Here is a 13426-nt window from a genome sequence, read left to right as displayed (position 1 = left end):
AATAATATTTATCAGGTAAGCTCTATGTTTGTTTGTTTTTTCAAACTATACTATGAGAACCTGGAAAAGTCAGCCCATAAGAAAAGAGAATCAAAGAATAGCCTCTGTTCTTGGATGAAAGAGGAACTGTAGCTTAGTGTCTATGTATTGGTTAACTCTGAATCTGGATGGAATTCCTAGGTTCAAATCCCTGTTCTGCCACTTACTAGCTATAAAATATTGAGCAGATTATTCAGTCTCTTAATGCATCAGTTTCCTCATCTATAAAATAGAGTAGCAGGCACATTATTGGTATTAGAGTTGACATCTATAATGTCCCAAATGAATATGTTATTATCATATAAAAATTTAATTAAAAAGTATTTCATCAGAAAGTTACGCATTTTGAAAATTCTCATTTTGTATAGTAAACGTGTTCCAGAAAAGTTGGATAACAGAAATATAGTATTTTAATAAACAAGAACATTTGGGTATGCAATGGGAAATCTATTTATTTTTAAAGATTCCTATGATGAGTTGTTTGTGAACCAGAGAATTATTTCACAGTAAATTATCTTGCCCGAATTTATAAGTTCTTAATTATGCAGGTTTCATTGAAGAAAGGCCCAATATTATTTAATTATAGAGAGAAGAAATTTAGTGGCAAAAATGATTTTCATAACGACATAATGATAATAATAGTAAAAATAATAGTGGCTAGAGTTTATTGAGCATTTACTATGTACCAGGCACTATTCTAAAAGATTTACATGGGTGATCTCATATAATTCTCTAAAAATCTTCATTACTATTATCCAGTTTACATATAAGGAAACTGAAGTGAATATTTGGCCAAGTTCATACAGCTAATAAATAGCTGGCATAACCATGTAAAGAATTATTTTCAAAATTAAATCATAAACATTTTTTAAAAGCTGGAAGGTGATATTATATTTTTTTTAATTACCCTCTTCCTCTGACTTGCAATTTTTCTCTTCTAGAGTGTTTCTAATCCAATCACCTTCCTGTTTGGCATAAATGAGCTCTTGGAAACCTAGAATTATGCCAGCCAGTATGCCAAGAAATCCCATTGGTATTCACTGACAATTCTGCAAAGGCCTCCAGCATTTGAAGACAGTCTCTTTTTTAACAGAAATTATCTCTAAGTTATACATATTTTTACAGGTTATATTTTTAGGATGTTATTAAATATTAACTATTTTCCTAAATTTAAGAAACTCACTTTTCACGAGGGATTTTCCTTAACATAATCTGAATTTTGGTAAGTAAATCTTATTTTAAAATGAAAAGAAGAGCTGACTACTTGAACCCAAGGTGAATCTTTTCTAAAAATAAATCATAAAAATTGTACGTATGTATATATACATATATATATAATGAAGTGCATATGTATGTATATATACTATATATAGTATACAGTGCGTGTGTGTGTGAGTGTGTGTATATATATATATCCTCAAATGGGATCTTTTCTGCGTGCGTATTTCAGAGTAATGGAGGCATTCGGAGTATGGCCATTCGACACTTTGGTGAGTTACTCAGGGACATGAGTCATTACACATGGATGCTAAATGATGTGGTTTTCAGAGGCTTGGTGCCTCTGATCCTGTTTTTGGAAGATACAGAAGCAAGAGTAGTTAAAGTAAGTCTTGTGATTTTCTCAGTTTTGCAGAGAATCACAATGTTTTATGTAACACTGGATGAATAGGTATTTATTGTCCTTTTTCTACTTCACAGGCATGTAAACATACACTAGGAATCTGTGCCTCAGAATTAAAATGGTCGACATCATACTTGTTCAATGAGGAATACTACAGTTTTGAGCTGGTAGTGCTCAACATCTGTAACAACCTTGTAAGTGATCCCCCAGGGTTTACTACTGTAAGAGTTACAGAAAGAACTTTAAAGGCTATCCAAAGTGATGAAAAGTGTGATGGGCACAAGAGTGGATCTTGGAGAAGGAATGTGAAGAAAGATGATAAATGAGCAGTCACAGCTAGGGCTTGAGACCAGAGAAAATTAAAATTTTCCACTTTCTCTGCCTCAAGGTTGATCATCTATCTTTTCTTCCTCCAACCCACCTACTTTGAGCAGTGTAAAACTAGGAACAGCATTTCAGATCAGCAAAAGAAAAGCTGGAATTATTTTCCCACGGCCTAATGAGCCGGTTCTCTGAAAACCAGCATGAATTGCAATGATAGACAAATGAAGATGGAAGAATGTTACCCAAAGGTTGGAAACACAAAGTTTGTGTGTCATATAACAAGCTGAATAATACCTGCAAGCAGAAGAGTAAAGTTCACACATAGAAATCCCCAAGTTTTAAACTGGCCTGGATTTGATGTAAGCAACCAAGTTCTTTTCTTTAGAAGCCTCTCTGGAGAGAACAAATGTGCTTTTTCAAGAAGTGAGAGAGTATTTTTTTTCCATTTTATTCTCAGCTTATTTCTCACGGGAACTACATTACAGATTTAATATCTGATACCTTAGGATACCTGAGGAGCTCCAGAACACATCTGAGGAGAGCATCAGTTATTTTAATAGGTAGGTAAAATTCAATTCTCATTTTCTAATTTGTTTTAAAAGGTAAAGAACAGGGTAGCAGCTGGAAATCTTCCTTGAAAAAATTAGGGACTTGGGTACAGCTCAGTGGTAGAGTGCATGTTTAGCATGCATAAGGTTCTGGGTTCAATCCCAGGCACCTCTACTAAAAAAAAGAAAAGAAAAAGAAAAAAATTACAAATGTTCCTTGTTTTGATGGACAGCACTTGTCATGATGATATCTATAATGAGCAGAAGTTAATATGTATGATGAGAATAGAGTTCTATTTTATAATACACAATGAGTGTAGCCATGTGATTAAATTATCATACAAAGTACATTCAACAGGATAAATTTCAAAATTTAAGATGGTGACAAACCACTACTAATTATTCCCTTTCACTGCTTAAAAATCACCACCCAAAGAGTAAGAATAATATTTTTAAATGCCATCTGCAACAAAACATGAGCACTTGTAGCCACAAACTACAACAGAAGAGGAAGAGCTACCAAATCCAATAAAGTTTAAAAAAGAAAATGTAGCATTAGGGAAGTGCAGGAAGATTCTAAAAGAGGACAGCTAAAGTTTTTGACCTTGGACAAACCTGACCAAATAGTTTTTTTCCCACTAGATTCTCACCATGAAGAGGAGAACTAATAATCCTTTATTTTGAATGACAGGAAGTGAGTTCCCAACTTGGTGGTGGGATCCTCCCTTGACCCCATTTGGCATCATGGAGTAGTATGAACAACAAAGAATGAGGAAATACTGAGTCATATCACACTTGTGCAGAGGAGTCTATCATTAAGATAGAAAACCAATTAAATTCTGATCAGCACTAGAGCTCACTATCTGTGTTGATTAGAGAGGAGTAAAGAAACACACACACACACACACACACACACACACACACAGAGAGAGAGAGAGAGAGAGAGAGAGAGAGAGAGAGAGAACCCTTGTATTATAAGACCTTTATTTCAAACCAGAAAGAATTCATGCTACTCTGAATTCTACACTGGAACATTCCACAAATACTCCTCTGTATATCATACTGCAAGATCAAAAATAAGTAATTAAAAAAGGAAATGGCATTATCATTCTAAAGAGGTATTTCCAAGTGGGGAAAGAGAGGAAAGAAAGAAGAAAAACAAATTTTAGAAAATGTTTCTACAGAGTAGATAAAAATCATGGTAAATATATCTGTGAATCCAAAACTTTTTAAAATAAAGATCTAAAAAAAAAAAGACCTAAAGATACAAGTGCACAGGGACTATATAATGGGATAATGGGAGTACACAAAAAATAAGCTTTCAAAGTACACGGCAAAAGTATAAGAAAAATATATAGCAATTATAAAAAAAACTACATTGCAACCAATAGAAGAGAAAATACAAACTATGGATAACCCAGTAAAGGACAAAGAGTAAAGGATTGAGAAATGTTAGCAAAATAAAATGTAAACCAGCAAGACACAGTTTGAAAAATTAGGGCACAATGAAAGATACAAAAGATAGATCAAAGAAGTGTAAATATGCATAAGTAATATCCTTGAAGAAGAAAAATGACAAGTAGAAAAAAGTATTCAAAGACAGAATTTTAGAACTTAAAAAAATTGATTAAATATACTGAGGGTAAATAATTTTTCAAGAAACATTTTATAGAGAATGCAACATTAAGACACTTCTAATAAAGTTACGGAACTTCATAGTTAAAGAATTCTTTGAGGATTTAGGCAAAAAAAAAAGTCACATATAAGTTACAAAATAAATAAACCTGGCACGAGATTTCTCCACTTCAGCATTCAACTCTAAAATATAGTAGACCAGTGCCTACAAAATCCTAAGTAGAAAAAAATTGTGAATGAAGAATTTTATACTCATCAAAATTACATCCAACTATAAGGATAATAGGAAAACATTTCCAAAACACAAGAATTCAGAATAAGTTCACTATCATGAATCCTTCTTGAAAATATTATTGATGGATGGATTTCAGCCAACTAAAGAATAAATGGATAAACTATTGCACAAGGACATACAGTATCTACTTAACTATAGGACTTCCACGTCCCAAACCATTCCTATTTTTTTGTTTTGCATTTTTCTGTCCCTCAAAAAACTGACCTCTATGGTCTACATCTCCCAAGCTCCCTCGCCAGCTTGCTTCTAGGTTGGTATAGTATTTGATGTTAAAGGAGTATGCTTAATATTTGCTAATAATCTAACAGTGCTATTCACAAATTATCCCATCTAGAATCCCCAATAAGCCCCCATTGAGAAATACTGATCAATAAGTTCAATGCAATCATAATAAGAATAACAACAGATAATTTCACAGATCTTGATGAGTTGATTCTAAAGGTATGTGGAAGAGCAAAAGACCAAGATATGAAGATATATTATAACTAACAAATTTTAGATAATCTTTGTCTCACTCAAGGAATGACAACCAAGACATGTGAAACAGAATAGAAAGCCTAAAACAGATCCATACATACACAGATACATAACATAGAAATCAGAACTGGGAGAGTATATCAGATCAGAAATGATGGGCTGTCTAGTAAAAGATGCCAGAACAATGGGAATACACACACACACACACACACACACACACACACATACACACACACAAATTCCTACCTGACACCCTATACAAAAAGTAATTCTAAAAAAAAAAAGTAATTCTAGGTGTTAGCAAATCATGCAGACTGAAGGAAGGAAGACCTAAAAAGAAACTTTAAAATACATGCAATATTTCTATGAAGATTTGCAAACATTACTGAGAGACATAAAGAAAATTTAAGTAGAAAGGTGTAAACCATATTTTGGAAAAGAAAGTCAAAATTTTAAATGTTCTAATTCTTTCCTAAGTGAGTCTATACATGGAATGAGATACCAATCAAAATATCAATAGGGCCTTTTTTCAAAATTGACATGCTAATTTTAAAATTAATGTAGAAAAGTTACCATGCAAGAACATTCAGGCAAATCTAACCAAAAAAGAATGAGATAGGACTAGCTTTATCAGATATTAATTTAGCTACAGTAATTAAAAACATGTGGAATGAACAGACAGACAAATGGAAGAAAATATCATTCAGAAATAACTGCCAGAACATGCAATATTTTAAAGTGAATCACTGGCTTTAACTAATAGTGGTGAAAATGTGGAGTATTCCTTAAATGGTTTGAGGACACCTGGTGAGCTATCTTGAATTTTTTAAATTATTATATTCCTATCCCACTCTACACTAAATAGATTCCAGACGGTCAAAGGCTCAAATGCTAAAAATAAAACTATAATAATAAAATTAGATAAAATAGTATGGAAGAATTTGCTGTATAATCATGGGGTATATAAGATCTAAGTAAAAGTAAAAATCATAAAGACAAGATTGACCAACTATGTAAAAAGTAAACATTTCTGCAAGGCAAAATCAGTATAAACAAGAGTCAAAAACCAAATTGGAAGAAAATATTTATGACACTTATCACATATAAAGGGTGAATGAATTCTCACTGTCTAAAGAGTCCTTACAAATCCCTAAGAAAAGACAAACAACTCACTAGAAAAATGGACAAAGTGCATGAAAAGAATTATTTGGCTCATATGCATAAAATTTTCACAGCTTCATCCAAAAAGTGATGCAAATTGAATTGATAAAGTGTTTCCATCCATCAAACTGACAAAGAACAAAAAGGTTTATACCACACAGTTTTTACTGGGCAGAGTGTAAATTGCTACAATCTCTAAGAACAGTTTGGCAATATTCATCGAAATGTGAAATGCATATTTTTTGACTCAGTAATCTCCTCATAAGAGGATTTATCCTCTGATACATTCACATACGAGAAATGATGCGTGTTACATAGGTATTTATTGTATCAATGGTTTTATAATACCATCATCCCTAGCATGTGGCTTTTTATCCTTGTGTTTTCTTTTTACCTTCAGCATTTTAGCAGGGTTACACCAAGAAAGAAACAAAGTAAAGGGCAAAAGGTGTCACTGGGTCAACCTTACAAAGCTTTACTCAAAGTCCCAACCAGTGATTTATCTTACACTGCCAATGACTAGAACAGTCACAGTGCCACCATCAGTTGCAAGAGATGCTTGGAAATGTGTTGTGTTTTTTGGGTTTTTTGGGGGGGTTTCTTTTTAATGGGCAAGAAGGGGACGATGATACTGGATTGACAGCTAGCAGTATGTCACAACTTCCAACATTTAAAATTTAAGAATTTTCTCATAGGTATTTATGTTTCCAATTATTTGATGAGGGGAGGAGATAAAGCTACACTGAGCCTCATTTCTGCCTGGTAGCAGTTGAGCGGAACTGACCAGCAGCCCCGTTCATGGGTGGAGCTTGCCCTTCCTGTCCCTCAGCTCCCCACCACTACCAGCTGCACTCTTCCACACAGCTGAGATCCCACCCACGTGTGCCGCGGTGGCATTTTGGTTAATCTGTCATGTTTTTCAAAATCTCAAATTCTGTATGAAAGTTTGTGACTTTTGGAAACACCATATCAGTAATATAATTTTCGGGTGTTTTTGCCTAATTTTGCCACCTATTTTGTTCCTTTGATGGTAATATTGTATTTATGAAGTAAGTTCCTATAGTGTAAGGAAGACCCAACTATAACTACGGCTTAAACAAGATAGTAGTCTATTTCTCTCTCATGTAACAGTCCAACTTATAAGTTGACTAGGGCCAGCTCTCGTGTTGCTCTAACAGTCTCATCAGTTTTCTACATTAGGTCCACGATGTTTGCTCCATCTAGTTGATTGGAAAGGAAAAAATATCAAGAGGTCACAGCCATCTCTCTAAAGAGCAAATATAACTTCTGCTAAATGATCATTAGACCAGAACAAGAAGTCTTAAAGAGCCTAGTCATCTGCTGGACAACCACACGTCCAACTAAAACCCAGGAGTTTTTTAGTAAGAGAACTAAAGATAAAGGAGTAATTTGACAATAGAGGAAATCAGTACTCTGTAGCATGGGAAATTTTCATTCATTTATCTGGCCCCTCCATCTAATTCTAAAAGGAATTGCACTGGATTACAAAATTAAGCAAAAGTATGCTGATTAAAGATACCCCCCACAACACAGGTTTTTGTTTTCAAGCATTATTCTTACATTTTTAAGCCCATATGCCACCCATCAATAAGAGTATCTTGAGCTTTACTATCTGTAAATTGCGTTATGAAAATAATGAATTGTTGTGATTTTGTGGTCACTATTTTGACTGAAGCAGAGGCAATGTGAAATGCTGGTGAGTGTACATAAGCTTCCATTCAAATTTCAGAATGAACACCCACTGGCCATGTGAACTTCACCTTTGTTGCTTAATCTCTATTAGCTTTTATCATTTGTAGAATGAAGGTAATAGGAACGCCCACAAAAAGATTTTTTAAATCTATCTGAAAACATTTAAGAGCTTTTATAAAGGCAGTGATCTAGAACAAAATAACAGAAAATCCAAAAGAATTAGGCCTGATATTTGGGGATTGTTTTCCTTTTTAGCTTTTGCCAATTCTAAATGCAAAAAGGCTAGTTGGGAGGCTGTAAACTGCAGAAATTTTAGCTGTCTCACTGAGCTGGAGGAATAAAACGCTCAGAGTGGACTGCCAATGATGAACCCTAGTAAATAATTCCAGGTTTTTCAGCTGGGATCTCTATTGTCTCTACCCTAGGAGTCAGAGTAAACTAAAAATAGATCAGCTCTTATAATTATTGAACCTTTGAATATCGAACTTCCTTGTTGGATTAAGGAGAACTATTTCTAGCCTAACTGCCTGCCAAAAGCAAAAATAAATCCTCTCTGGGAAAAGATAAATTTTCCAGAGACTCAAAATCATACACACAATAGCTGAGATCTAACCAAAAATAATCAGACATATAGAAAGATTTTTTTTAATTACAAGGGAAAAAAACAATTGAAGCAGAATCTAGTATATGTAATTACTGAAGTTATCAGATATGAGTTTTTAAATAAATATGACTAATATGTTTAAAAGATTAATGAGATGGAATGCAGAACTCAACGGATGAAATTAGCAGCAGATTAGAAAGAACTGAAAAGGGAGAAAGAGAATTAGATATGTCTAAATAAAATATTCAGCCTCAAGATGAAAGCTTGAAAAGATAAAAATGGAAAATACAAAAAAAAGCACAAGTATGTAAGATATGGTTAAAAGGTCTAACATACCCATTCCATAAGTATAGCAGGGAAAGAATGAGACAAAATAAACATTTGAAGAGACAGCAACCAAGAATTTTCCCAAGCTGAAATAAGGTAATAAAAGGAAATAAAATGTGTAAGTTTGGGAAAAAAAAATAAAACTTTTGAAATTTACAGATAAATAATTGAATATTTAGAACAATGGAAAAATCAGAAAAACTATTGGAACTAATACATTTAGGAAGTTTTCTAAATACAACATCAATATACGAACCAATTGGGTTTCTACAAACAATAGAAAATTAATTTTTTCAATGCCTAATACATTGAGCCAAAAGTCATCAAATACCTGAAAATAAAACTAAGGAAAGATGGGGGGAGGGTATGGCTCAGTGGTAGAGTGCCTGCTTAGTATGCACAGGCTCCTGGGTTCAATCCCCAATCCCTCCATTAAAAACTAAATGTAAATAAATAAATAAACCTAATTGCCTCATACTCTCCTTCCCACCCCCACCCTCCAAAAATTAAGGAAAGATGTACAAGACTGATATACAAACTAGAAAACACTGAGAGAATTTTAAGAAAATAGAGTGATACACTGTGTTTACGGATTAAAGGATTAAATATTATAACAATGTCAATTCTCCCCAAATTGATCTGTATATTCAATGCAACCAAAAAAAAATTTCACCAGGGTTTGTGTGTGTGTGTGTGTAAATTTGACAGGTTGATTATAAATTTTACATGAAAATTTAAAGGTTTGCAAATAGCCAAGATAATTTGAAGAAGAACCACGAAGTTGAGGAACTTATACTACTTGATATCAAGACACGTTAATACATTAAGGTAGTGTGGAAGTGACACAATGATAGAATGGAATCAAGACACTGCCCACCACACAATTTATGGTATAAGTGATATAAGCGACCCTGCAAAGCAACAGGGAAAGGACAGTTTTTTCTCTTAATGGTGCTGGGTTAATTACACATGTAATTAATCTCAACCCCTACTTTACGCCATATAATTCCAGGTGGATTTGTAATCCAAAAGTGTTAAAGGCAAAACAATAAAGCTTCTAGAAGTATACACAGGAGAATATCTTTATGATCTTGAGACAGCAAAGGTTTCCTAGCATGACCCCAAAATTCACTTACCATAAATTGGACTATATTAAAATTAGACTTCTGTTCATCTAAAAAAAAAAAAAAAGCCAGAGTACATACATAACATAGTGCTCCAACTGTACCTACATACAGACTACAACTACTGCTCATTCATCTGCTGTCCAGGAAAGCATTCCTGCTTTTCTACAAGGAAAAAAAAAAAAAAACAGTACAAGTTTTGGAATTTTCTGTGATTAAACAAGGCATATTAATGTATTACACACCAAAAAAATAAAAAATCCAATATGAATGGAAAAGTTTAGCCCTGGGATTGGAGAAGATGTTTGTAATCAGTGTAATATTAAAAAAGATTAGTATCTAGAATTAAAAATGCCTAAGAATGAATGAGAAAATATAAATATAAAAACAAGCATGAGACTTACCTGAACAGACATTTCACAAAAGAAATATCCAAGTGGCCAGTAAATATACAAAACTCTTATTAATCATCACAAAAAAGCAAAGTAAAATCACAATGTGATACTACCACTAAACCCATGAGAATGACCGAAAGGAAAAAGACTAACAATATCAAGTGTTAGAGAGGATGAAGAGCAATGGAAATGCTCATTCAGTACTAGTAGGAGTGAAAACTGGTACAACTACTTCAGACACTATCTTACAGTAATGATTAAAGGTGAACATAAGCATATCCATTAACCAGTAAGTCAGTCCATCCCTAGCTATATACCAAATAGCAATGCATACAAACGCACACCAAAATTCATGCATAGGAATGCCCACCATAACATCATTATTCATAATAGCCCCAAATTGGAAACAACACATGGCCCATCACTAGCAGAATGGCTAAAAAGTGCTGCAGTCGTAAGATGGAATATCCCATAAAAACATTCAGCAAACTTTGTGTAAGGAACCAAACAGTAAATATTTCAGGCTTTGAGTATCATACGGTCTCTGTCGCAACTACTCAATTCTGCTGTTGTAGGGTGAAAGCAGCCACAGAAAATCCATAAACAAATAAGCCAGTAAGCATGGCTGTGTTTCAGGGAAACTTTGCCAACCTCTGTCATGTAGCAATGGAAATGAATGAACTAGTGCTATGTTAAAAAAAAATACATAGATGAGCTTCACAATGTAATGCTGAGCAGAATATGTTCGGAAGGGTGAAGGAGATTGGGAAGGGCGTAAGGGAAGCTTCTGGGATAACAGTCATATTCTGTTTAATAACCTAGGTGATAGCTAGAAGTATTCACTTTGTAGTCATTCACTGAACAGTACTATTATGATTTGTGTACATTTATACACATGCATATATCTCAATAAAGAGTTTTATTAAATAATAATTATTTGAAAGCACTAAACGATGATTCAAGAATAATTTAGAGATGCTTTGCTTTGAAGAAAGCAATGAAGGTAGCCAGATAATATCAGAGAATGTATTTTCAAAATGTATTTTGGGGTAACTTTAGTTTTACTTTGCACATAGGATACTTGGCAAAATTGGGTGGTTATTTACTGCACAGAGATGAACTTGAAGTCATGCTTGAGGGTAAGTGTTGAAGTTTTAATGAAATCTTTATGGATAGGCCTAAATAACCTCACTATTTGTGATTCAATTTATATACCAGTTCCATAGTGGTGCCAGGGATGGGAGGATGGTGGTAATGGTGGGTAGGTCGTTAAGGGGGAATCAATGGAAGGGCTGGGTTAAGGGCATCCTTTTTTCTTTTCTAATCCTTCTCTTTCCCTCTCTCTCTGTTTCAATCTCCCCATCTATCCCTCTCATTATTTGAGGCCCAGCTATCATTTTAGTATCCTTAGGAACTACAGAGAGTTAAGAATTCACTCATTCATTCATTCACCCATCCAAAAAGTATTTTTCTAGCATCTACTATGTGACAGCACTATTCTATCTGCAAGGCATACAACAACAAAGCAAAGTCCCTTCCCTCAGACAACTTACATTTTAGGTACAGCAATGTATACTTGCACAAGAGAAAATTAAAGTGTAACATTTATTGTATCAAAATGTTTGGATCTTCAGCATCTCTCTCAGCCTCTGTCCATTTCCCCATCGGGATCAGAATTACAAACAGGTGAGGCAGAAAATAAGGTGGCTGCCTTCCTTCTTATTTTGGTAATAGACTATAATTTAAAGCAGTCTTACATTAATAGGAAAATTGCCTGGGAGATACAAAGACTTCCTGTGTATCTCCCGTATACTCCTACACACACATAGCCTCCCCTGTTACCAACATCCCCCAGCAGAGCGGTACATTTATTACAACTGACGAACCTACATTGACACATCATCATCTTCCTTCCTTTTCCATTTTCTCATTCATTCACTTGTTTGCTCAGCACACATTTATTGACTGTCTGCTAAATGCTAAGCACGATCCTTCTCCCACCACGTCTCTCAGAATACTTTTCTTCTTTCTCTCCTCCTCCTCCTTCTGCTCCTTCTCCCCTTTCTCTCTTTTCTAAATCTGTCCTTTTTTTCCCCAATTTCTTTTTATTAAGAAAGAATATTAAATTCCCACAAGATAAGCATCTGGATATAATGATATTAGCATTTTGGTTTATATATTATCCCAGATATTTTTAAAGAATATAAGCGATTATTTATTTTTAAAACTATCAACTGTTTTATAACTTCTTCACTTACTCATGTGTCATAAACATCTTTTCATGCCAAGAAATATGAGTCTACATCACCATGTTAATATGTATGTGCTATTTCATTTTATGATATTTATGATTTTTAAGCACTTCTCTATTAATGAACATTAAGACTGATTCCAGTTTTTTCACTTTTATGAGCAATATTGAACCTCTTCATGAATATATGTTTATGCTATTTAGCAGTGTGCTTAGCACATAATAGGCACTCAGTAAATGCTTAGTGAATATTTCCATTTTTCTTTTAATGGGGTCTGATGAGGATAGATGATAAAAACTTCCTGAATGCTATTTGTGAAAGTAACACAAATTGGGGTTGGGGAGTGAAGGACGGGAGCTCTGTGAAAGGTGATGAGGCTGTTTAGGGTTAGTTTCTCAGACTATGAGAGAGATGCCTTGAATTAATGGCCTTTCTGCTGTTACAGCTGTTGACCGAGTGCTTCGGGATGACGATCCTACTATCAGGGAACTGGCAGGAATAACACACAAACTTTTTAAGGAAATAGCCTATACGCTGACCTCCTCAAATATTAAACAAAGCTTCCGAAGATTCTTTAACTTCATCTACATCAAAAAATTAGAGCCTCTTTATAATTATAACCTGCCCAAGCACCTGACAGGCAGTCCTATGGGGATTAAAGAAACCAAGAATGATTAGGAAGCCAATGTAGAGGATAATTATGAAGACGAACTGGTAAAGAATGAGAGGTTCGCCAGTGTTATGGAGCACACCTCAGAAGAGGAATGATTTTCCTTTCCCTCTTGGTAACTTGAGACTATATGTAGCTTTTCTGAAGGATGCTAGAAACCTTTACTGTCTCTTTTTGATTCTCTACTCAAATACAGAAATTTGTTGCCTCTTGGTCTGACAGTGGTCAGAAGCCTTACTTC

General features: G+C 34.3%; 1 protein-coding gene across 1 annotated transcript in view; it reads left to right on the top strand.

Moving 5' to 3' along the window:
* Positions 1-13193, top strand: part of MROH9 (maestro heat like repeat family member 9) — a 60141-nt gene extending 46948 nt beyond the window's left edge. The window contains exons 17-21 of the mRNA XM_014555905.1: positions 1490-1642; positions 1738-1854; positions 2442-2544; positions 11340-11402; positions 12961-13193. Coding sequence (XP_014411391.1) covers positions 1490-1642; positions 1738-1854; positions 2442-2544; positions 11340-11402; positions 12961-13193 — 669 coding nt within the window. The remainder of the gene's footprint in view (positions 1-1489; positions 1643-1737; positions 1855-2441; positions 2545-11339; positions 11403-12960) is intronic.
* The last annotated feature ends 233 nt before the right edge of the window (positions 13194-13426 follow it).

The sequence above is a fragment of the Camelus ferus genome, chromosome 21 (assembly GCF_009834535.1).
Source record: "Camelus ferus isolate YT-003-E chromosome 21, BCGSAC_Cfer_1.0, whole genome shotgun sequence".
In the NCBI taxonomy this organism is placed as follows: Eukaryota; Metazoa; Chordata; class Mammalia; order Artiodactyla; family Camelidae; genus Camelus; species Camelus ferus.
Note: the sequence above shows the minus strand (reverse complement) of the source record. Positions and strands in the feature narration are given on the sequence as shown.